This window comes from Lithobates pipiens, unplaced genomic scaffold (assembly GCF_037356315.1).
Source record: "Lithobates pipiens isolate NorthernLeopardFrog02 unplaced genomic scaffold, aLitPip1_a1.2 Scaffold_22, whole genome shotgun sequence".
NCBI lineage: Eukaryota > Metazoa > Chordata > Amphibia > Anura > Ranidae > Lithobates > Lithobates pipiens.
The window spans coordinates 191,556,256-191,582,334 of record NW_027507784.1 but is presented as its reverse complement, the minus strand read 5'-3'; the positions used below and the strand labels follow the sequence as shown (position 1 = coordinate 191,582,334).

The window sequence follows — 26,079 nt, the reverse complement described above, 5'->3', positions numbered from 1 at the left end:
GGTAAATCCAAAGGAAATTAAACACAAAAATTGTATCATGTATGGGCAGCTTTATGGTATGTTTCCATGGTAACAATTGCAAAGAGCTGGGTTTTACTTCTAGATTGTAAGCTCTAACGAGCAGGGCCCTCTATTCCCTCATGTATTGATTTGTATTGTAAGTGTACTGTCTGCCCTCATGTTGTAAAGCGCTGTGCAAACAGTTGGCGCTATATAAATCCTGTATAATAATAATACAGTGATTCAAATTCTACCTGAGGCAGCCTTTCGTGAGGAAGCTTTGTGACCCCTCCTGTGTAAACTGAACCGACACAAAGCAGAGCCATGAATTTGGGTAATAAAGGACGTCTGTCACAGCAGAACAGTGGATAAGAGTTGTGGGTTCTTTAATTAGGTCCTGGCTTTTGGCTGGCATTCTGTTTGATCTAGCTGTGTGTGCATACTTGATGAAATGAATGTGTGTAGGGTGAAGTGGAGGCAGCAAGCTTATGTCAGCAGAAAACATTCTTTAGTTGTGCTGAGCAAGTGGGATGAGAGCAGATTATTTGATGTAATACCAGGGTCTCATCTGATTCACATGTCATCCCCTGCAAAGGAACGTGGCACAGCACTAAAGTTTCTACTTGAAGAACTGAGCATGTTAGAGCCTTGTCACAGCTCTGGTATCAGTTCATTTCATGTAATGGTTATGTAATGGAGATGTCCTAGAAAAATGAAAATGCCCTTTTTGTTTTCTGGCTGGAATTGCAAGTAAATTGTTTGATTTATAACTGCCTGTCCTAAGCTAACCTGCGTAACTGTGGGGGAAGTGAGATTTGCGGGTTTTCCCTCAACTCCTTTTTCACCCAATTTTTGGTAAATATTAAAGATGGAGTTGTGGCGAAACATATCAAGCCTTAAATTGCACACAACCATTAAACCATGAAAAACTACAGAACCTATAATTGTCCATAAGATGTCCAAAACCTTAACCTTTCACCAATTTAGAGTTAACGATGAATGCTGGACCTAGAATTATTTCTCTCTCAATACTGTGTGCAGCAATACCTCCTAATATGCACGGCACAATTATAATCTTCATAGGCAACATGTGCATTTATGTTTGTGTGTCCATGTATGTAGGGGCTGGGGGCTTTAATATATTTAGGATGTTTAAATGATTTTATTAAAGTGATAATAAAGTTGTTTGGTTTTTTTTAACAAAAAAAAAATTGTTATACTTACCTGCACTGTGTGTAATGGTTTTGCACAGAGCATCCCATATCCTCTTCTCAGGTCCCTCACCAGAACTTCTGGTCCCTCCCCCATGTTGAGTGCCTCCACAGCAAGCAGCTTGCTATGGGGTCAGCTGAGCTGAGCTTCAGCTTCCTGTGCCCATTCAGACACAGAGCCATGGGCCAGCCCTGCCCCCTTTCTCTCCTCATTGGCTCACTGACTGACTACAGCAGGAGCCAGTGATGCCACGCTGCTGTCTCAGCCAATGAGGAGGGGAGTCCCAGACAGCTGAGTCTCTCATGCAACAACAATGGATCTAGATGGGGCTCAGGTAAGTATTGGGGGGTGGGGGGCTGCTAAACACAGGTGTTTTAAAAAAAAATGCATTAAGATAAAAAAAACTTCTGCCTTAACAACCACTTTAAGCTTTACTTTTTTTTTTGTAATCAACTGTATTATAACAGGGGAGATGATGAAGAAGCACGTAGTACATGTGCAAGTGATCAGTCGACTGAATCACTTCTATTAGAAAGCCAACAGGTGACAGCGAGGATTTAAACTTCCGGCTAATATAGTGGCTGGGAGTCTGTTTACAATTCACTGCTATGCCATATGTCTGTGGAAGCGAAATGATTAAACACTTTTGAAATGTATGTAGTCATTTGATTAAATCTAAGTACCATAATTGTATTAGCTTTGGTGTATAGTTGTTAATGCAAGACTGACTGATGTGCTGTTTAACTGTTTTAGGAGAACAGTTTTGAGCAGTTTATCATCAACTACTGCAATGAGAAGTTACAACAGATCTTTATTGAATTGACTTTGAAGGAAGAACAAGAAGAATACATACGAGAGGTAATCTAGCACACCACTGTATGTTTTAGTGTATTTCCATTTTTGCAGTCAAATTTGAAAAAAAAACCCCACTGTGTTCCCAGCATGCCTAGTATCTTAGAAGACAGATCACAGTACAGACATGGTTAATAATGGTAAACAGAACTCCACAATCCTCTTATTAACATTACATAAAAGCTAGGTTGGATTTTTTAAGCAAGTAAAAAGGTAAGCAGCATTTTTCAAATATTTTATATAGTACAAAAGGGGACACAGAAGGATGTAATTCAGTTATACTGCTGATTTGAGGAGATTGAAAATTACCAAAACAACGCTGTAAGTTCAGCCGAAAATACACCCCACTGGCTCCCTGCATGCCTAGTATCTTAGAAGACAGACATCTGCTTGCCTCTAAAAGAAGGAAAACCCTTTTATCGCATACCTGGTAGCGGAGCTCTGATATGATGAGGAAGGCCTCTCCTGCACCTCTGACTCAGGGCCCCTGGTAGTGTAAACAGAAGGCACAGGAGTGCAGAGTGGCATTAGTGCCTCTTGCTGGCAACAGTGCAGGTGTCCACGCTAGCCAGGTGAAGTTGTTGGGTGTCTTCAGTAAAGCAGGCAGGTAGCCGGGCAGCTGACTGGCGACAGTGGGTAGATGAGACGGTTGCTGGTAGCAGACTGTAGGTCTTTTTTTCATTTAAAGCTTTTTTATGAGTTCATCAGACAGGGCAAAATAAGTCCAACAACATACATTTGTACAATTAATTACTTTGTACAATCATTGAACTCGCCAATAAGAAAGTGGCAGCATCTAATATGGGCCTAGCAAACCGGTGATTGTTAACATAGCTCCAACTCCCCTATGTTGGACTGAGTATAGATACAGCAATATAAAACATTGTTATTGCCACATGTCAGGTGTGCCCAAACAGTTTTTTGAACATGACAAAGAAGACACTTTATCTCGGAGAGTAGGAGACAGACAGGTAAGGAAAAGCAGAGAGAGAACCAGAGCAGGTTCAATAGAAATCATAAGAAGAGGAGGGGAAAGATTTAGTGGGGGGGGGGGGGGGTTGGTTGCGAATGGTTATGGAATCATGCACAGTTACAATTGCTCTGCCAAGGGGGTCACAAAGGTGTTATAATCTTGAGAGAACCGGAACCTTGTGCCAGTAGAACCAGGTTTTATTGAATTGTTCCTCCTTTCGGCTTTCGGTGTAATGAGCCCATCAATTGTTCCATCGGGTTGTTATCACCAGCAGGTGGAGGGAACTGTAGGGTGTGCGTACTGTATACCAGTGGGTCAGAATCTTAAACCCCCACCTCCTGTAACCTACTCACGATTGAGGAGTGGTGAGCAAAAAACAAAATGTGTTCTCTCTGGTCCTTTGAAAAGGCCTGACTCAGTAGAAAGGGAGGTATAAAGCAGTCTTGGGGTTTAATCAGTATATAATGTATAATAATATAATCCCATACATTAATGACAGTAGATGGCGGAGGGGGGCAGGATCTAGATATAACCTCTAAAAGTCAGATGTAACTAGCAGAGGGCACGAAATGCGAGGAGGTGAGAAAGTATCTAATCTGTGTTGCTCGCTATCTATCTAGAGGGGGGGCAACAGCATTGCTTGAATTTCCTCAATAGTGCACCATTGATCCCCTTGAAGAAAGTCTTGAAACCTATATCTGTTGGTCGAGAGGAATTCCCTGAACCTCCTCCCTGACAGACTAGAAGGAAACTCCTGGGCTCCAATAATCGGTGACAAAGGTGAGGGGTTGGGGGGGGGGGGGGCGATTGTGACGCAACCCGATTTTGCTACTACTGACAGCCTAGTTCCAATCAAAGGGTGGTATTTCAGGGGTACCGGCAGGGTAGAAGTCTGCCACAACAAAGTGTACAGCAGAAAGGGGGACATTGCCTGTTCCATCCCCACCCACTCCTTCTCTGAGACATGTTTGGTCCGGTCTAGGGCTCTGGTTAGATGGACCGAGTAGTAATATTTAAATGGGTCTGGGAACCCTATGCCACCCGGTCTTTTGGTAGGGTCAGGATACGATGACAGTCTTTTAGATTTGTAGCCCCAGAGGAAGTTCAAAAACTCCCCACGAACCGATCGTAGAAAGTGACTTTGGACAGCTATTGCTAATGTTTAGAGGAGGTACAATAATTTTGGCAAAACCTCCATCTTTAAAATACTGTTCCTACCGAGCCAGGAAAAAGAATTATTGTGCCAGGCGTAAAGAGGTAAGCCGGGGGGAGAAATTTTACTGAAAAACTTCAGACAGTGAGGGGGTGAGATATATGCCCAGATATTTGATTTTGGGGCAGGCCCAGGAGAAGGGGAAATTCTGTTGTATGTTCCTGAGAGTTACCTCAGGTAAATTTTATGTTCAAAGCTTCAGATTTGTGCACATTAATTTTATAATTAGATAGAGTGGAGTACGTACTAAGAGCCAGCAAGATTTCTGGCTCCCAGGTGTCTTCTATGCAGGTAACAAGCTCAAGGGGAGTGCTCCTAATCTCAGCTTTTTACCTGTATAAAAGATACGTGACCACAGAAGCATTCAAATTCCAATCTCTACACCATAGCCAAAACCAAAGAGCTGTCCAAGGATTTCAGGGACAAGATTGTAGACCTACACAAGACTGGAATGGGCTACAAGACCATTGTCAAGCAGCTTGGTGAGAGGGCGACAACAGTTGGTGCAATTATTCCCAAATGGAAGAAACACAAAATAACTGTCAATCTCCCTCGGTCTGGGGCTCCATGTAAGGTCTCGCCTCATGGAGTTTCAATGATCATGGGAACAGTGAGGAATCCACCCAGAACTATATGGGAGAATCTCATCAATGATCTCAAGGCAGCGGGGACCATAATCGCCAAGAAAACAATTGGTAACACACTGCCATGAAGGACTGAAATCCTGCAGCGCCTGCAACGTCCCCCTGCTCAAAAAAGCGCATATACAGGCCTATCTGAAGCTTGCTAATGAATATATGAATGATTCAGAGGAGAACACCATCCCCACCATCAAACATGGAGGTGGAAACATTATGCTTTGGGGTTTTCTCTGCAAAGGGGACAGGACAACCTACTGCATCAAAGAGATGATGGATGGGGCCATGTACCATCAAATCTTGGGTGAGAACCTCCTTCTCTCAACCCCGGGTCATTGAAAATGGGTCGTGGATGGGTGTTCCAGCATGACAATGACCCAAAATACACAGTCAAGGCCTGGCCAGTCTCCAGACCTTAATCCCATTGAAAATATGTGGAGGGAGCTGAAGGATCGAGTTACTAAATGTCGGCCTCGAAACCTTAATGGCGTGGAGAGGATCTGCAAAGAGGACTGGGACAAAATTCCTCCTGAGATGTGTGCAAACTTGGTGGCCAACTACTAAAAATGTCTGACCTCTAATTGCCAACAAGGGTTTTGCCACCAAGTATTAAGTCATGTTTTGTGAAGGGGTCAAATACTTATTTCACTGATTAAAATGCTAATCAATTTATAACTTTTTTCAAATTCAGTTTTCTGGATATTTTTGTTCTGCGTCTCACTGTTAAAATAAACCTACCATTAAAATTATAGGGTGATAATTTCTTTGTTAGTGGGCAAACATACAAAATCAGCAGGGGATCAAATACTTTTTTCCTCCACTGTAGAGCCACTGCAAGTTAAGAGACTGACTGCTCCTACAAGGTCATAGATCTACCTGATTTCAGAGGAACAGCAATTACCAAGTTGCCTACTACTATTTTACTTTTATAATTTTGGGTAATCCTGCACCCCTAAACCCTCTCTCCTAGAATTTAGTTCAGAATAAAAGGTAAAAAGACTTAAAGTGGATGTTAACCTGAATTTTTTTTAATTTTTTTTATGAAGAGTTCTACCTGGTACAGTAGAGGATGTCTAGTCATCTGTGCCCAGTCTTGACAAGAAGAGTTGATCCAGCTTTTTTTTTTTTTTTTTTTTTTTTTTTTTAGTAAGATAAAAAAGGACACACAGATTAGTTTGTATCCCCCCACAGCTGTGATTGACCTCTGATTTCTTTATCTCTTGAAAGAGCATGAGAGCAAAGAGTGTGTTACAATTCCAGCTTCACATCCCTCCTCATTTCTTCTCCAGCTCTCCCAGGATTTGGCTGCTCCACACCTCAGCATGATTGCGCATGCTGAAGTCATGTGATGCCTTTCCTGAGCTTTGACTGCATGTTACTCATCATGGGGCATGATCCTCAATCAGCAGAAGATCCGTATGATTGAGGTCGATATTGATGGTGCCGTCGGTTCCCAGCAAAAAGAGTAGGAGAGTGTAGAGGTGGGTGGGGAGTCTGGTGACATCATGAGTCTGCCCACTGAGCTTCGACAAAGAGACCCATCCACCAATTCCAGAGTTTTGCGGGGCTCCTGCTGCTGAAGGAAGTGACATTTGCAATGTAGGGATACATGCAGGAGGCTTCCAAGTATATATACATTAAAACTGTGCCATTAGTATATACAGGGTGAGTGGTGGATTTACAGACACTTGCCTACCAGCTCACTCCGATATGCTTCGGCAGAAGGGCACGTACAGGCATATTAACGTACCTGTATGTTGGCCTTTAAGAAGTGGCTTGCACACGCGCGCCCTCCGTGAGTGTGATCATGGGTCCCTTGGACTCTGTCCGTGGGGGATACCTGCGATCGTCTCACAGAGAGCAAGAATGGGGAAATGCTGATGTAAACAAGCATTTCCCCATTCTGCCTAGTGACACTGATCACAGCTCCCTGTAATAGGGAACGATGATCAGTGTCATGTCCCATCTCCCTACAGTTAGAATCACTCCCTAGGACACACTTAACCCCTACAGCACCCCCTAGTGGTTAACCCCTTCATTGCCAGTCACATTTACACAGTAATCAATGCCTTTTTTTAACGCACTGATCGCTGTATAAATGTGAATGGTCCCAAAATAGCGCCAAAAGTGTCCGATCTGTCTGCCAGAATGTCAGTCACAATAAAAATCGCTGATCGCCGCCATTACTAGTAATAAAAAAAAATGATAAAAAAGCCATAAAACTATCCCCTATTTTGTAGATGCTATAACTTTTGTGCAAGCCAATCAATAAACGCTTATTGCGTTTTTTTTTTTTTTGTTGTTTTGTTTTTACCAAAACTATGTAGAAGAATACATAGCCTAAACTGAGGAAACAAAATGTTTTCTTATTTATTTTTTGGTGATATTTATTATAGCAAAAAGTAAAAAAAAATTTTTTTTTCCAAAATTGTCAATTTTTTGGGGGGTTTATAGCGCCCAAAAATAAAAACTACAGAGGTGATCAAATACCACCAAAAGAAAGCTCTATTTGTGGGGAAAAAAGGACATCAATTTTGTTTGGGAGCCACATTTCACGACCACGCAATTGTCAGTTAAAGCGGCGCAGTGCCTAATCGCAAAAAGTGCTCTGGTCTTTTGCTAGCAAAATGGTCCGGGGCTGAAGTGGTTAAGTGACTGGTGCCCAACTTCCTTTTCATCCCACTATGCACTAAGTAGCAAACACTGAGATTGAAAAGTTAAGCTGACGCATCACCCAAAAAGGAAGAATATTAAATGAGGTTTTAATGAGTGGATTTACATCTACATTTACATTGATCCTAGCATAAATCTAGTTGTGAATAGTTTGAATTAGAAGGCCTGAAACTTCTGAGAGCATAGGCCAACTACATATTACGTGACACAATTAAGGAAATTAGCAGCGTATGCCTTTTTTATATTCTTTGAGTTTAAAAAGGAAAATTAACACGCTTGGCAGAGTACTAAATTAACTTAAAACAGAAATTTTGCAACCCAAAAGAAGAAAAACATTTTGGTGCTTTTTTTTTTTTCTCCAAAAGTTTTGCCATTGTTAAATGTTGATGACGTTTTGTGGGCTTTCTAATGCTGCATTCCATAACCTCCAATTCCCTTTTCAACTCAAACTCCAGTAGTCAGCGACAGCCAGTCATGCAGGAGGAGCACATGTTAAACATTTTCTGTGTGCACTTGGAACTGAACACATCTATGCATTCCAGTGTTAATTGGAGCCTTGACTGCTAGTGTGCATTCTTCACATCATCATCCTTCTTCGTACATCATTACACTATTTGAGAAAAGTTGCTTAACATACAAAACACCAGCCCACCCTCCCTAGCTTGCTAACCTAATTCAAGCTCAATACATACACACACACACACACGCGCATATATATTATATATATATATATATATATATATATATATATATATATATATATATATATATATATATATATATATTAGCAGCTGCCTTCTGCTGTTTAAATTCTTGGTGCCTAAATCCTCATCGGCACAGCCCATCCCTGTGCAGCAACTTCCAATAGACTTGAATAGGGCCGTACTCATATCTATAGTCTATATAGTAGAAGTAGATCTTTATGGTCAAAAGATACGTTTAAAGCTTTTCTCTTTATTTCATTATCTTTTTCATGTTAATAGTGCCTGCTTTAGTTTGACAAAAACTGATGATTGGGTTTAGCATGGTGATCCAACCTTTCCCAATTTTTTTTATTTACAAACCCCAAGACATAAGGGGTCAAACTGTAGTTGCCAAATTCTTTTAAAAATAAGGGATTGTAGAAGAACCCATACATCATTGGCCCAGTTGGAGATGCAGCAATAACCAAAATCCTTGTGCCAACCCTAAACAATAAAATAAAAATCCCAAACGCCCATCCAAATATATTATCTTAAAAAGAATACTAATCCAAATGATATACACTATCTTGGCACTGTAGATAGTATATCATTTAAATTTTTCCCCCTTTTTTCCATGCTGATTGTCTTTGGGGATGTGGAAGAACTGGATTCAGTTCCTGCTTTGTGTATCTTTTTGACTTGCAGAATTCAGCCAAATAGGGTGAAATGAAGCATTATTAGGTTGCAGGGAAATTGTGCTTTGCTGTAGTGCTTTTCATCAAAATATGCAAAAAAAAAAACCTTCAGTTTTTCTCATCATCCACCTTGGCAAGTGTAATCCCTAGTACAAATGATCACAGAATTAAACGAAAAATACAGATTTCCAATTGATTGTACAATTATCTGATTGTTAGTACACAGCTTTCGAGAGCTGATCATGACAGTTCTTGAAAAATTATCCAAAGGGACAAACGGGAATGTTTTTCTTGTACAATATCAGAACAAACTATTTACATTTAATCAGTACAGTACTCTAAAAAAAAAAAAAACGAAAACCAAGACCATGCATGCTCAAACTAAGTACATTACAATAAAATACATCACATCACTTCTGAAGTTGTATTCTGTTGTATGTGAATTTTTGTAACTTTAGTAACCTATTGGTTTTCAATATAAGACAAGCATAAAGAAAAAGGTTAATTCGTCCGATTTTCTCAAATGTGTGTACAAGGCTTAAGTTGCTGCTAGTGCTGATGCTGCCTTTCAACAACAATAAAAACCTGTCATTTACAGTATTAGTGCATAATATTTTCACCGGGGCAACTTTCTAGATGTTTGTGACAGATGTGAGGTAACATGAACAAAAAATTGTTCATATGAAAGTCTATAGTTAATAAAAAAAAGCTAAGCAACAGTTAACGTATTTATCAGCGTATAACACGCACTTTTACCCCTTAAAATCAGGGGAAAATCATGGGTGCGTGTCATACACTGATCCCAAGTGTCTCGGGAGGAGCAAGCGCTGCTGAATTACATGCAATCTCCTGTGTACCCAGCGCTCCGTTACTCACAGCCATGCCTCCTGGCCCTGCATTGGGCCATTGTTTTGTCTATCATTTGAGCAGGGCCAGGAGGCATGGCTGTGAGTGATGGAGCGCAGGGTACACAGGAGATCGCGGCTGTGTAATTCAGCGGCGCTCGCTCCTCCTCTTCCCTCAGAGACAGCAGGGATAATCCAACACTGGCAAGGCTGCAATGATGGGAAAGGTGAGGCTGCAGATGGGCACTGAACAGACTACATTGTTGGTCAATTTATAGGCTGCAGATGTACACTGAGCAGGGTGCATTGATGAGCTGTGACCCTAATTTTTCTTCAAAGTTCTTTATTTAAAATGTAAGTTTTTTTTCCTTAAACTTTCCTCCTAAAATTGGGGTGCGTGTTATACTCCTGTGCATGTTCTACACCGATAAATGCGGTACTTCTCTAGCAATAACTATTTACAATTGTTTACTTATTTTAAATCTTCAAGCTTGTCTTGCATCTGTGTCTAGAACAAGGACATACCTAACATAGCTATGAGAAATATTTACTGCCTTAGACTCTGGCTTATTTCCACTCAAGTGCATGGGAATTTGACACAGTTCAGGGAATGGAGGAGACCAAGTCTGGAAGCAGTTCAAGGGCACCCAATATGGTCAAACGGTTAATGAAAAGGATACTGCATTTAAAACTCCATAAGAAATTAACTGTTTAATAAAGCTGTAGCTGTGCAGTGTGATTAGGTAACCACAGAGCTAGCGAGTAATGAAACTGATTTATGTGACCGTTTGGTGAATGGAAATGCATAAAATATACCCAAAGTTGTATTTTATTTTCCTGTTCCAAAATGTAACTTATTTATTTACCTTTTGCAATTTTTAGGGTATTGAGTGGACCCATATTGAATATTTCAACAATGCTATTATTTGTGATCTTATTGAAAATGTAAGTATAGACCAATCTTCATAAATTTATCAGAAAAGGGATAAAAGTTAGTAATTGGAAATAGAATTCATCTTCACAATAATCTGTATGAAAATAATAATTTGTTTTCATTAATAATCTGTCACTGGATATAATAATTCTTTAGGTTGTATCCAAGTGCTTTTTTTCCCTATCTCTGTAAAAAAAAAAAAAAAAAAAAAAAAAAGAAGAAAAAAGCTGTGTGAAAGAAAAACATCTGTCATGTCCCTGTATACTCAATATGTAAGCTACAGTAAGCCTTGGCCACTTCTTTCCAGATCTTTTCCTTGCACTGATTGTTCTAAAATTGCTGATTACTACTTATAATGGTCATTCTTTTAACTGCCTGCATGCTGTCCAAGTTTGCTTAATATTCCTTGTTAAAATCGATTTTATAGTTGATAACTATACTATAAAAAAACTATTTACAGGACACACGGCTGGGTATGTAATATATTATAGAAACTTGACTTGAAATTAATAATGGATTCATTTTTCATGACGATGCATACCTCCCTGAGCGCTATAAATGTTTGTTGCAGTAAGTTCTAGAATTCTCCATGTCGCAGTATAAATTGTCTATTTTTGACTGGAGTGTTCTTTTAAGTTAAATATACTGGTGGTTCATAATGGGAATGAATTTATCAGTGAAATTATCATCAATGTTGGGGCACTATTTATTTACTAAAACTGGAGAGTGCAAAATCTGGTGCTGCTGTGCGTGGTAGCCAATCGGCTTCTACCTGCAGCTTGTTCAGCTAAAAATGGTTGTAAACTGCTTCTGGTAAAAAAAGAAAGATGTACGATTTTCCAGCGCCGCGATAATGTCACTCCCGCCCATACGCGCAGGAGCCCTTGGTTCCGGCATTAAGCTCTGCAGTTCTAGCAAGGACCTTTAGAGCGCATGCGCCAGTGATGTTACTGGCTGCATGCAGGGTAAATATTTCCTAAACGGTGCATGTTTAGGAGAGATTCATTTTACATACAGGTAAGCCTTATGATAGTCTTGCCTATAGGTAAAAAAAAAACAGGCTTTACTACTGCTTTGAAGTAGAACTAAAAGTAAAACCTTTTTTCTTTTCACTTTGGATAGAGTAAGTGGAAAGGGTTTTAACCCCTTGCCGTCGAGCGTACGCAGATGTGCGTACTCGGTTTTCGGGGGTTAGATCGGGATGATGCCCGCAGCTGCAGGCATCATCCTGGTACTGTTTTTTTAGAGGCAGCGATCGGCTTCCCAGGGATAACAACCGATGCCGCTGTTATACCGGAGGAGCAAGAGGGGACGCCCCCCTCTGCCGCCGCTCTTACCAGGCCTCCCATTCCACCAGGAGCCCTGATCAACAATCCGATGCCTCCAGCGTAAAAAGAAAAATTAAAGCGTCACCTATGGAGATTTTTAGGTACCGTAGTTTGTCGTCATTCCACGACTGAGTGCACAAATACCGTGTGACATAAAATATTGCAACACTCACCATTTTATTCTCTAGATTCTCTGCTAAAAACATATATATAATGTTTGGGGGTTCTAAGTAATTTTCTAGGGAAAAATACGGATTTTAACTTGTAAACACCAAATGTCAAAAATAGGCTTAGTCATGAAAGGGTTAATCCCTGTCAGATTTGTTTTTGCCATCTGTGACCCATTGTGGAGATTTTCCTTTACTTCCTGTCCTATAGACAAACAGGAAGTGAGAGGAAATCCCTGCAGATTAAGGAATTTTGGAGACCCCTTGCTAACTAGTTTGTCTATATGTACATATACTTCAATTACTGTTGGAGTATTTACATATACGTAGCTAGATCTGAGTTCTTGCACAAAAGAGGTGGTTCCATCTGCAATACACATTATTGATAGGGTTACATAATATACACAAGAGACACACTAAACGGTATTTACAACACTAGGGTGTCCGTTTATGAAGCAGTGATCAGTGGAGATCCAGAGGATCGCCGCTGATCACAGCCCATAAACAGTTTATAAACCATAGATAATCAGGGGGAGAAGTGTTTGAACTTGTTCTCCCGCCGATTATCTCCACACACTGAGAATCCTCATAGACTGACACAGCAACGGCCAGTTTATGAAGCTGCGATCTCAGCACTTCACTGGCGATCTGTGTCAGAATTCGCACTCCCCGATTCACCAACTCAGAGGTGGAGAATCAGGGAGTGAAGAGAGAATCTGGGGTATCTGAGGAGGAAAGAGGAAGATAATTAACTTCCTTATGCCTCGTTCAGACCCCCCAACACTGTAACCATGTCCCCCTGTCATATTTGTGTATACATATTTATACATGTATATATATAATGTGTGTGTGTGTGTGTGTGTATATATATATATATATATATATATATATATATGTGTATTTATATATATATATATATATATATATATATATATATATATATATATATATATATATATATGTATATATAATGTCTGTGTGTGTATACATGTATATATTATGTAGGGGGACTCTTTATTTTACTAACCTTAACCACTTCAGGACCGCCGTATTGCCAATGTACGTCAGCACAATGGCACAGGCAGGCATAATCACGTACATCTACGTGATTGCCTTCCAGCGGGTGGGGGGTCCGATCGGACCCCCTCCCGCTGGTTACGGCGGTCCGATTCGGTCCAGGAGCGCTCCGTGATGAGGGGATGGCCGTTGGTTTTCGGCCACCCCCTCTGGATCGCTCCTGGCCAATGAGAAGCTTCCTCCCCTGTGTATTGTTTACACAGGAAGGAGGAAGTGATGTCATTCTCCTCGGGGCGGTCTTTTTGACCGGACTACGAGGAGAAGAGTAAAAGTAAGTGTGCACCAACACTACACTGACATGTAGGTACACACAGGCACACAAACCCCCCCCGATCCCCCCCCCCCCCGATCGCCCCCCGATCCCCCCCCCGCCCCCCCCTCCCCCCCCAGTCACAGTGTCACTGATTGCATTGATCATTTCTTTACTGATCAATGCATTCAGTGTCAGTTGTGACAGTAAAAACTGTCAGGACAGTTAGTGTTAGGTCCAGGGTAGCCCCCTATCACCCCCCAATAAAGATTTAACCCCCTGATTGCCCCTAGAGTTAACCCTTTCACCCCCTTTTGCCAGTGTCACTAAGCGATCATTTTTCTGATCGCTGCATGTGTCGCTAGGTAGCTAGTTATTTTTTTAGGTTCACCGCCAGGTTTTTATATCGCTAGGTACCCCGATATACTACCCAATAATGGGTTTAACCCCCTGATTGCCGCTAGTTAACCCTTTCACCCCCTTTTGCCAGTGTCACTAAGCGATTGTTTTTCTGATCGCTGCATTAGTGTCGCTACAGTCGCTAGGTAGCTAGTTATTTTTTTAGGTTCACCGCCAGGTTTTTATAGCGCTAGGTACCCCGATATACTACCCAATAATGGTTTTAACCCCCTGATTTCCGCTAGTTAACCCTTTCACCCCCTTTTGCCAGTGTCACTAAGCGATAATTTTTCTGAACGCTGCATCAGTGTCGCTAGTGTCGCTAGGTAGCTAGTTATTTTTTTAGGTTCACCGCCAGGTTTTTATAGCGCTAGGTACCCCGATATACTACCCAATAATGGTTTTAACCCCCTGATTGCTGCTAGTTAACCCTTTCACCCCCTTTCACCAGCGATCACAGTATAAGTGTCACTGGTGACGCTGGTTAGCCAGTTAGTTATTTAGGTTCCCCGTCAGGTTTTTATATAGCGCCAGGGACCCCCATATACTACCTAATAAAAATTTGAACCCCCTGATTGCTCCTAGTTAACCCTTTCACCACTGATCACCGTATAAGTGTTAAAGGTTTAACCCCCTGATCACCCGGCGGGTGATATCAATTAGGTTTTAGGGTCAGGGTCTGCGTCGCCCCAGGCAGCGCTAGGTTAGTGCCAGTACCGCTAACACCCACACGCAAAGCATACACCTCTCGTAGTGGTATAGAATCTGAACAGATCAATATCTGATCTGATCAGATCTATACTAGCGTCCCCAGCAGTTTAGGGTTCCAAAAAAACGCATTGTTAGCGGGATCAGCCCAAATACCTGCTGGCACCTGCGTTTTGCCCCTCTGCCCAGCCCACCCAAGTGCAGTATCGATCGATCACTGTCACTTACAAAACACTAAACACATAACTGCAGCGATCGCAGAGTCAGGCCTGATCCCTGCCATCGCTAACAGGTTTTTTGGTAGCATTTTATATTCAAATCCGGAAGGCAGTGCTTGGTTTTCGGGGTCCCGTACGTGGCTAGGCTCCCAAAAAGTCCCCCACATGTGGTATCCCCGTACTCGGGAGAAGCAGCAGAATTTATTTTGGGGTGTAATTTGACTTCTGCCCATAGCATGTGTGAGCAATATATCATTTAGTGACAACTTTGTGCAAAAAAAAAAAAAGTTTGTAATATTCCCGCAACTTTTGGCAAAATATAAAATATTCCATGGACTCAACATGCCTCTCAGTAAATAGCTTGGGGTGTCTACTTTCCAAAATGGGGTCATTTGGGGGGGTTTTGTGCTATTTTGGCATTTTATGGACTTCGAAACTGTGATAGGTAGTGAGGAGTTAAATCAAAAATTTGCACCCTTAGAAATCCTGAAGGTGGTGATTGGTTTTCGGGGTGCCGTGCGCGACTAGACTCCCAAAAAGTCCCACACATGTGGTATCCCCGTACTCAGGAGAAGCAGCAGAATGTATTTTGGGGTGTCATTTCACATATGCCCATAGCATGTGTGAGCAATATATCATTTAGTGACAACTTGGTGCAAAAAAAAAAAAGTTTGTAATATTCCCACAACTTGTGGCAAAATATAAAATATTCCATGGACTCAACATGCCTCTCAGTAAATAGCTTGGGGTGTCTACTTTCCAAAATGGGGTCATTTTGGGGGGTTTTGTGCTATTTTGGCATTTTATGGCCTTCGAAACTGTGATAGGTAGTGAGGAGTTAAATCAAAAATTTGCACCCTTAGAAATCTTGAAGGTGGTGATTGGTTTTCGGGGGGCCGTGCGCGACTAGACTCCCAAAAAGTCCCACACATGTGGTATCCCCATACTCGGGAGAAGTAGCGGAATATATTTTGGGGTGCAATTCCACATATAACCATGGCATGTGTGAGCAATATATCATTTAGTGACAACTTTTTGTAAAAAAAAAATTTTTTTTTTTTTTTTTTTGTCATTATTCAATCCCTTAGGACAAAAAAAAAAAATATTCAATGGGCTCAACATACCCATCAGCAATTTCCTTGGGGTGTCTACTTTCCAAAATGGGGTCATTTGGGGGGGATTTGTACTGCCCTGCCATTTTAGCACCTCAAGAAATGAGATCGGCAGTCATAAATTAAAAGCTGTGTAAATTCCAGAAAATGTACTCTAGTTTGTAGACGCTATAACTTTTGCGCAAACCAAAAAATATACGCTTATTGACATTTTTTTTACTAAAGACATGTGGCTGAATAAATTTTGCCCTCAATGTATGACTAAAATTTAGTTTATTCGATTTTTCTTATAACAAAAATAAGAAAATATCTTTTTTTTTCAAAATTTTCGCTCTTTTTCCATTTATATCGCAAAAAAAAAAAATCGCAGAGGCAATCAAATACCATCAAAAGAAAGCTCTATTTGTGGGAAGAAAAGGACGCAAATTTCGTTTGGGTGCAATATTGCATGACCGCGCAATTACCAGTTAAAGCAGCGCAGTGCGAAATTGCAAAAAGACCTCTGGTCCTTAAGGTATTTATTGGTCCGGAGCTGAAGTGGTTAATCACACCGTGTGTCAGTGTACTGAGCGGTGATAATTTATCACTTAATAAATTGACATCTCTGTGTATCGGTGAATTTCTAGTACTGTAATCTCATAAAGTCTCACGAGATTCCAGTATTAGGGGTCGTTCTCCAGTGTTAGAAGCCTTTGTAGATCGCTTCACTCCTCCAAGGGTGAAGCGATCTACTCCGCTTTATAAACTGGCATACAGAGGAGAAAGATCTCCTCTGTGAATGCCGGAGAATGATGCAGTGAATAGATTTCACTGCTTCATAAAAGGACACCAATGTACAGTATAAGTCCCCTGGCTTATATGATGTTTACAAATTACACACAAAACCATATTTACAATACAAAGTATGGAGTTTACCACTCAACTTCAGGTCTGGTAATGCTGACTGCTGTGTGTCCCAGTACAAAGAGAGTGCCCAGCTTGCTAAAAAAGCATTATATTCCCTATCCTTTCTGTAACTGTGGCTATTGTAATGCTACCTAATTGGTCACTGTACCTAGCAAATATATATTGGTCACCGCCTGATTGGAGGATTCAAAAAAGACTGCTGTTTACAGAACATGTGATGAGGGAAAACAAAAGGCCAGTCCTTTGAAGTGGAAAACTAATTACAGTAACACCAACCTGAAACTCAATAATAGTTTTAAATACATTTTCATTTACCTAAAATATATTTCTAATGATATTATTTTTTACTGCTGTAAATAGAGATTTCACATAAACTCATTATCTAACAGTCCGCCACTTGTGAAACTAGGCTACCGAAACTAGCGTGTCCATTGGAAGATTTCCCCTCTTACTTTTCTGGGGACAGCACAAATTGTGGGATTTTCGTTTTTTTTTTTTTAAGGTACTTGTATAGAGCTGTCAATTTACGCAGCGCTTTACATATACATTGCACATTCACATCAGTCCCTGCCCTCAAGGAGCTTATAATCTAAGGTCCCTAATACACATTCATGCATACTAAGGACAATTTAGACAGGATCCAATTAACCTACCTGCATGTCTTTGGATTGTGGGAGGAAACCGGAGTACCCGAAGGAAACCCACGCAGGCACAGGGAGAATATGCAAACTCCAGGCAGGCAGTGTCATGGTTGGGATTTGAGCCAGCGACCCTTCTTACTGCCAGGCGTGAGTGCTTACTTTCAGTAGTGGTAAACAGGACAAATGAAGGGGATGCATCTCCAAAATGGGGACACTGACAGCAATAAAAACTGTCAAGCATTCTAATTCCTCTCCACTCTATCCAAAACTAAAAAACAAGTTTTGCCTTTTAGTTATATATAGTATATATATATATAGTTATTATAATTATACTTTAACCTTTTGCAAAAAATAAATAATTCTGGAAGCTGATTTGTTTATATGCTGAGCTGCACCAGATTTTACACTCTCTAGTTTTAGTAAATCATCCCCTGTGTGCGCAGTTATTAAGGGTTCTGCATGTATCTGTTGTCTGTCATTGGTTAGGAACCAAAAGTGAAGAAATACCCAATACAAGTTATTTGCTAACAGACACATTCCGGAAATTCCAGGACCCCAGTGACCCTCAGGTTGCACAGTACCAAGTATATGATCATAGTGTATGTTTGTATGACTTCTTTGCAGAACCAAAATGGAATTCTGGCTATGCTGGATGAAGAATGTCTGCGACCGGGCACAGTTACTGACGACACATTCCTGGAGAAACTGAATCAAATTTGTGCTACACACCAGCATTTTGAAAGTCGAATGAGCAAATCTTCACGTTTCCTGAATGATACGTCTTTGCCGCACACCTGCTTTAGGATTCAGCATTATGCCGGCAAGGTATTACTTCTAAAGTATTTTCAATCCATCATCAGAGTGTTCTATTTGCACATAAACACACAAACAAGAGCAAGAATCCATTTATAGTATGAGCATTTTACACTAGCATTTTTATTTACATAGTAAACTTTCTAAATCTATAAACAAAAATGTAATACATTGTAGCTTACCAGTCTTTAGATGCAGTGGCGGCTGGCAAACACTGCGATTCCCTGTTAATTCACTATTGTCACACAACTGGGTAGGCTCAGGTCTCAGTGCTCTGAAGTCCATCTGTCCTTGGCTCAGGCATGCAGGCAAGAGGATATGTTTATCTGAAAAAGCCTGTCCTCCCCTCCTCCAGATGAAAGAATAAAAAATATACATGAAGACTTCTGTGATGGTTGACGTTATTTTGGCCTAGGCCAGGAACAACTGAAGAAATGGAGGAATTTTTTTTTAAAACAAGTACATTTACTATACCATTCTATATATTTACTAATGCTAGCAGCAAAACAATTAAAATGGTTAAATTTGAAAGTGTTTAGTTCCACTCTAAAGCGCCATACACACTATTCGATATTATGCAGATATTTGTCTTCAGATTTACTCAAAAATCATGTAGTACAAGGGCCTGCCTGATTGCATAAAAGTTGAAACTCTTAAGATTTGACCTCATATTATATGGTTTTGGTAAATCTTAAGGCAAAGATGTGGTCTTACTGACCAAAACGGAGAAAGGAAAATACTAAGTACATATATTTGCAGCAAAATAAAAAATAGGCATTTATTATTTTTAGTTTGTTTTTGCAAATGAGCCTTTCAAAGCATTGCAATTGAAATCTATGGATTGTGGGTGCAATGCATAGGCTCCTGCAGACTATTTCTCTAGCTCTGTCTGTATTGAGGTACAGGCATTTAGTTACTGAGCTGAAGGCAGTGTCAAAGGACTATGAGTGCAGTAAACGCTGCACTTTTCTTCTCGCTAGTTCATCTGTTGCTGTGGCAGGGTGAGTTTTTAGCTTATGCATTCACAGATGAATGAATGACACGTCATAATTCATACGCTAGTTACAGAGTTGGTAAGGTTGAAAAAGACACCAATCCATCCAGTTTAACCTGTGGGGTGTGTGTGTGTGTGTGTGTGTGTGTGTGTGTGTGTGTGTGTGTGTGTGCATTTTTTTATGCCAATAGTAAAATGTTTAGCCCTGTATGTTGTGATCGTTAAGATGGCCATCTAATAGCTTTTTGAAAGTATCAATTCTGACAATACCACTGCTTGTGGAAGAGAATTCCACATCCTTAATGCTCTGACAGTAAAGAACCCTCTACGCAGATTAAGGTTAAACCGCTTCTCTTCCAATTTCAGTGAATTACCATGTGTCTTTTTAAACTTCCATTCACTGAAAAAAAATTTTGCCCTATGCTGGGGTCACCAGTAAGGTAATTGTATATCGTATCATATTCCCTATCAATCATTTCTTCTCCAGAGAGAATACATTCAATGCTTTGCAGCCTTTCTCCATAGTGAAGATCCTCTAGTGCAGGGGTGTCCAAACTTTTTTCAAAGAGGGCCAGATTTGATGAAGTGAACATGCACGAGGGCTGACCATTGAACCATTAAAATTCTGTCTGCGTGTTCGTTCAAGCACTAATACACTGCCCAGCAAGAATTATCTTGCCTCTGTTCTTAATGGTACCCCACACATTGGAAAACGTGGGGTGCTTTTGGTGCAGTTCAATAAAAATAAAAAAATAAAAGATTGGGGACTTCTTTCCCTGCATTTCTGTGGGTAGGGAAGCCCATTGAAATGAATGGGCTTCCCTACACGCAGCCACACAGATGTGAACCAAGGGCTTGTTCACATGTCAGGTTGGAGGGGCAGTAGATCTACATTGTTGTACAGAAATGGATTGAGAATATCGACTTCTGTACACCCAGGCTGCCCATAGATGAATTGAAATTTGACCAGCCTTTCTGAAGAGGCTGAATTTCGATCCATCTTTGGCTGGCTTAAACATGGGACAAATTTATATCCCATCCTGAAAACTACCAAAAGTTTTTCTGGCCTCCTGTTACAGTACTCATTAATTTGTTTTCCAGGTTATGTATGAGGTAGAAGGCTTTGTCGATAAGAACAATGACTTGTTGTATCGTGACCTCTCCCAAGCTATGTGGAAAGCAAACCATGGCCTTATCAAGGATATGTTCCCAGAGGGAAACCCAGTCAAGATTAACCTCAAAAGGCCACCGACGGCTGGTTCTCAGTTCAAGGCTTCAGTATCAACTCTGATGAAAAACTTGCAAACAAAGAATCCTAACTATATTCGGTAGGTCACTCATTTCTGAAAGATCTAAGCAAATTTTTATTTACCTTGCTAGTATAGGATATTTTAACACGTACACTAATTGTCGCAACTTAAATATAAACAGGCTTTATTAATGACTGATTTTTGTACTTGTAATAATCAGAATCTGTTACCTTTTCAGATGTATTAAGCCAAATGACAAGAAGGCAGCCCATATTTTCACTGATGCTCTTGTACGGCACCAAGTTAGTTACCTGGGTTTGCTTGAAAACGTCCGTGTCAGAAGAGCAGGATATGCCTTCAGGCAACCATATGATCCTTGTCTTGAGAGATACAAAATGCTGTGCAAGCAGACATGGCCACACTGGAAAGGACCAGCAAGGTGTGTGTGTGTGTGTGTGTGTGTTTTTTTTTTGTTTTTTGTTTTTTGTGTTTTTAACTTATGGGATAGTATACATAAAGTAATATCAGATGTAAACTATGACTTGTCTGGTTTGTAACCCTTTGCTTTTAAAATTGAGGTGATAATTAAGCTGGAGCATTGTGTTTGTTTTGAATGTCCAAATAAAAAGCACTGTGTTTAAATTGTAAGTTCACCTTTACAGAAAATCTTTAAGGTGAACTTACGCTGGATCCCCTCCCCACCCCGATATACCGGAGTCCCGCAATCTCCCGCTGTGAGACATCTGGTTGCTGCTTTACCGGTCTCGAAATCTGAATTCACCGCGGATATCTCTCCTCTTCTCCAGCACTGACAGGAAGGGCTAAGCGGGTTCTGATTGGTCAGCGCCGACCAATTAGAATGCCTCCTATCCGTACACACGGAGAGGTACATATAGAACATTAAGCCACAGCGATTTCAAATCCCTGGACACAGCGGGTGATAGCGGGACTCCAGTATAGCAGGACCGGGGGGGGGGCGGGGGGGGGATCGAGGGTTCAGTGTACGTTCACCTTGCAGAATTTCTGTAAAGGTGAACCTACCCTTTAATATGCATGTCCCCATGAGCAGGTCATACATGTAAGTAAAATAATTTGTCAATGCTTTAGTCTACTTACAGTAATCTAAAGCGAAGTATACACCATAGATTTTTTCCCTTTTTTATTCAGCCACCGGGCTGAATGAAAAAAAGCGAATGCATTCCCCCATCTACGCAAGCGAGGTGAGATAGAAGAATGCGCCATGCGCTATTTTTTTCTGACATGGGGACTTCTCTACGGTCAAAGAACACTGAGCAGTACTGCAGCCGATTAGAATGACAGTTTTCCAGCCATCCTGTTAGGACAGGGTGGGCCGGCCACACACAAATCGAAGTTTTGATTCTAGAGCATACATGACCTATCTAATTTCCTAACTTCCTATCACATTTTTGGAGGCCCTAGTAGACCAGGACAGGGCAAACACCCACAAAATTACCCCATTTTGGAAAGCACACACCCCAAGGTATTTTCTAAAAGGCATGGTTCGTCTTTTGAAGACTTCATTATTTTTTCACAAGTTTTTGAAACATGCGGAAAGAATATGATTTTTTTTTTTTTTTTTTTTTTTAGACAAAGTTGTCAATTTTACTAAGATATTTCTCACACAAACAAGCATACTTAGAACTACAACCCAAAACACATTCTACTATGCCTCTCAAGTATGGCAATACCACTTATTTTGGCACTTTTTCAGTGCTTGGACTGATTATGTATCGGACATTGTATCTTCTGTATGAAATCAGCCAATTGTGTCAAAACCAATTTACTGTAATGGTCGCCTCTGTACAAGTGATTAGGGAAAATACTGTAGCTATAAATACAAGCACATTTTTGTTGCAGCTTACCATTACCTTTCACACTGGAGCATTTTTCAGGTGCTTTAGCGTTAAAGTGCCTCTAAAGCGCTTAAAAGAAGCCTCATCTGCAATCCCAATGTGAAAGCCCAAGTGCTTTAAGAGCCCTTTCACAATGTCAGCGCCCGAAAAACGCTTGTAAAGCGCTGCTTTACCAACATTTTTCAAGCGCTATTGGGGCACTTTTAACCCCTGCTAGTGGCCAAATAAAGGGTTAAAAGCGTCCACAAAGCGCTGCTGCCAAAAGCACTTTTCAGGCGTTTTGCAGGCACTTCCCATTGATTTCAATGGGAAGGGGCGCTTTAGGAGCAGCATATTCACCGCTCCAAAAGCGCTGCAAAGAAGCTGCTTGCAGGACTTTTTTTGACACCCTGCCAGCACAGCGCCTCAGTGTGAAAGCACTCAGGCTTTTACTTTGGGATTGCAGTTGCGGCTTATTTCAGGCGCTTTACAGGCTTTTTTTTCTTAAAGCTAAAGCACCTGAAAAATGCCCCAGTGTAAAATGGATCTCGGTTTGAAAGCACTCAGGCTTTCACATTGGGATTGCAGATGAGGTTTCTTTCAAGCAATTTACATGCGATTTTTTAACGTTGAAGCGCCTGAAAAACACCCCAGTGTGAAAGGGGTCTTAGATTTGATGAACGCGTTATTTATTTAAATTTTTTTCCCCTTTATTTTCACCTTCTAGTAAAACACTTCCTGTCCTAGGTTGACAGCCCTCGCGCACACACACACACAGTACGAAATCTAAGGCGGAGTAGCACTGCGACCCTAGGCTGTCCTAAGTTGAGCTAAAAACACAACCCCCTCTCCTCCTCTCTATTGCATAGGCAGAAGGAGTTCACAAGTTGTGTAATTCATAGAAGATAGTTGGGAAAAGCAGATAACATTGTTTAAGGTTTCAGCTCAGCAGTGTGCTCCGATTTGGTGGCTGCTTTAGTTTTCACTTTTAGGCCATTTAGATCTTGTATGAGCAGGAACTAGCATTCCCACTCACGATTTTCATGCATGTCCTCATGTCATGCATAGGACAGCCCATTCACTTCAGTGGGCTGCCCTATGCTAGCTTGTTGCCAAAAAAACAACTCCTGATTAGTCACATCCCCTTGTGTATGGCCAGCTACTGGTGGTTCACAAAAAATGTAATGATTTTTTCTTTTCTCTGCTTACAGAGTTGGTGTAGAAGTATTACTAAATGACTTAGAAATTCCCAAAGAAGAATTTTCTTTTGGAAGATCAAAAATTTTCATCCGCAATCCACGAACGGTATTTGTTTTTTGACTCAATATAAAATCTCGATGATAAATGTAAAGACACATGAATGTTTAATTTCTACCTGTACTATGATTTACACTTAGTGACTTTAAGCCTCTGACATGTAATATGAACAAAACATATCCCTCTATAAGTGTGGGTTTGCCTCAATCCAGAGAACTGTAATGTCTGTCTGCTCCATCATTCATGTACATGAGTCATGTCTGAAAAGATTTCCTGACGGGAGAAAAAAAAAGTTGACTGACAGGCTACCGAGCTCCAACGCACAGCCTGTGATTTACAGCCCCAGCTCTGTTCCTGTGTGCTGTGCAAAGAGGATGTGTCCCTTGCCTCCAATCAGCTCCCAAAGCACCCCTCACTGAGCTCTGTAGAGTGTAACTTCAGCTGCCCTCCCTCTGCATTCTGAGTTCAGACCAGCTGTATCAATTCTGAACTTTGAAGAGCTGTAGAGGAAAGCACTGCAGATAAGCGGGTCCAATGTGTGTAAGAGGATTTGTTTCATCTGTGTATCGCCTGAGGCTAGTCACTTCCCTGGATATACATTATATGTAAGGGTTTACAGCAAGTAAGGTACCTTTTGATTGCCTTGATTATCTGGCCTAGAGCCACTGTCTACAAAGGGCCAGAGAACACAATCTAGTTGATAAGGGGTGCTCTGGATCCTTTGGGACTATAGCAACTACATAGGTGCCCTTTTTTCTATGAATAACACTGAGCCATCCAAGAATTAGTTGTGCATGTTGGTGTAATACCTATACCCCTGTAACATTTCAGTTCTCCTGCTTTAGCTCCTGAACAGTGCCAAATTATAGGGTGGATCCTCAACATGTTGTGGTTCAGTAAATGGCGCCAGTCATGTGGCCCTCTCTCTTCTGAAGCTTTGTCAGGAAACAGCTTGTGGAAGACAGGGAGAAAGTACTTACACTGTGGTAAAGAACAGTGTTTCTCAACCTTTTTTTAGTCGAGGCACATTTTAAAATTCTGCATCTCAAGGTGCACCATTCTGTATCAAGGTAAAAAACTAAACTAATAATTTTACATATTGCTTTAACATCCACACACATAGGACACTCAACATTTAGAAGTGATGTATTCTTCCAAAGCATATTCACCTTTACTTACTAGTACTGAAGTGCTTCTCTCCCTCATTCAGCTAATGTGACCCCAGTGCTGACAGAGGGGCAGACAAGGATGCTGTGCATATTAAAAGAGAGGGGGAGTGCTTGCTTCGGCAGCACATATACTAAAATTGGAACGATACAGAGAAGATTAGCATGGCCCCTGCGCAAGGATGACACGCAAATTCTTGAAGCGTTCCATTTTTATTTTTTTGGGCACAGAATTTGTTTGCACTTTATAAGATTTGCCTTTTGCACATATGTATTTGTTAGCACTTTATCTTTGCCTGTAGCAGAGTGCACTTTATGAATTCACATACTGGATGCACTTTAGTATTATTACCAATAGGAGTGCACTTTATATATTGGACTATTGCATGCACTTTGCTGTTGATGCACTTTATTTGTTGAACACGGTGTGTTTTGTGCAGTGGACAGATCGCTGAGGTTGTGCACTGGCAAAATAAATAAATAAAAGAGAGGGGGAATTGGGACTTTAAATTAAGCCATGGCTGGGTAAAAAAGCATGTGCCTCCATCCCTATCAATTATGACAAACAACGATGCAGCAAAGATGTAAACGTGGGTGGGACTTTATATGAAGCTCACAATGACAAAATGAACAGTATGGTGGAAAATAAAAGATATTTAATGCATAAAAACCTGTTTAACATACATAGAATTGCATATACATAGAAATGCACCCATAACAAGGTGCCAATTTTTAAACTGGCAAATTACATGTTTACAATCATAGGTATGAATAGTAAAATTAAGGGGTCCACCAATATTCATATTAAGGTATATATGTTAAAAAGATAGCATATGTACGATCAATAGTACTTCCCTATCGAGGTAGAAATAATGTCAACACATATCAAGATGGATGTGTAAATTATATAAATTATACACGATAACTATGAGCTTGACACGTTTCACAGCTTTAAACCGCTCTTCAGGAGCAGACGTGAATTATCTGCAATAGAGAAATGATTTCCGTAAGTGTGCTATGTCAAGGTAGGAGGAATGTTGGTAAAAATACCCCCAAAAAACACATATAGGACAAGTAAACTTACGAATATGTGTGCACTGGACAACATGATGTTAAGGCCGGGAGGCTAGCCAAAACATCCGCGATGGGAGCCTGAGAGGGAGCGCCCAAGGCCAGAACCCACCACAGGCCCCTGCCAATCCGGGAACCCCGGGCTCTCCTG

At 40.8% G+C, this 26,079-nt stretch overlaps 1 protein-coding gene and 1 non-coding gene across 6 annotated transcripts in view; both read left to right on the top strand.

Annotated features, from left to right (window-relative positions):
- MYO1B (myosin IB) overlaps nt 1–26,079 on the top strand; it is a 420,293-nt gene that overhangs the window by 287,238 nt on the left and 106,976 nt on the right. For all 5 annotated transcript variants that reach the window (XM_077448750.1, XM_077448748.1, XM_077448749.1 and 2 more), the window contains exons 14-19: nt 1,966–2,070; nt 10,667–10,729; nt 18,149–18,349; nt 20,433–20,659; nt 20,820–21,020; nt 23,646–23,739. In XM_077448750.1, coding sequence (XP_077304876.1) covers nt 1,966–2,070; nt 10,667–10,729; nt 18,149–18,349; nt 20,433–20,659; nt 20,820–21,020; nt 23,646–23,739 — 891 coding nt within the window. The remainder of the gene's footprint in view (nt 1–1,965; nt 2,071–10,666; nt 10,730–18,148; nt 18,350–20,432; nt 20,660–20,819; nt 21,021–23,645; nt 23,740–26,079) is intronic.
- On the top strand, nt 24,968–25,074 carry LOC143925828 (U6 spliceosomal RNA). The gene has a single exon (XR_013262053.1). It is a non-coding gene; the product is annotated as a U6 spliceosomal RNA (small nuclear RNA).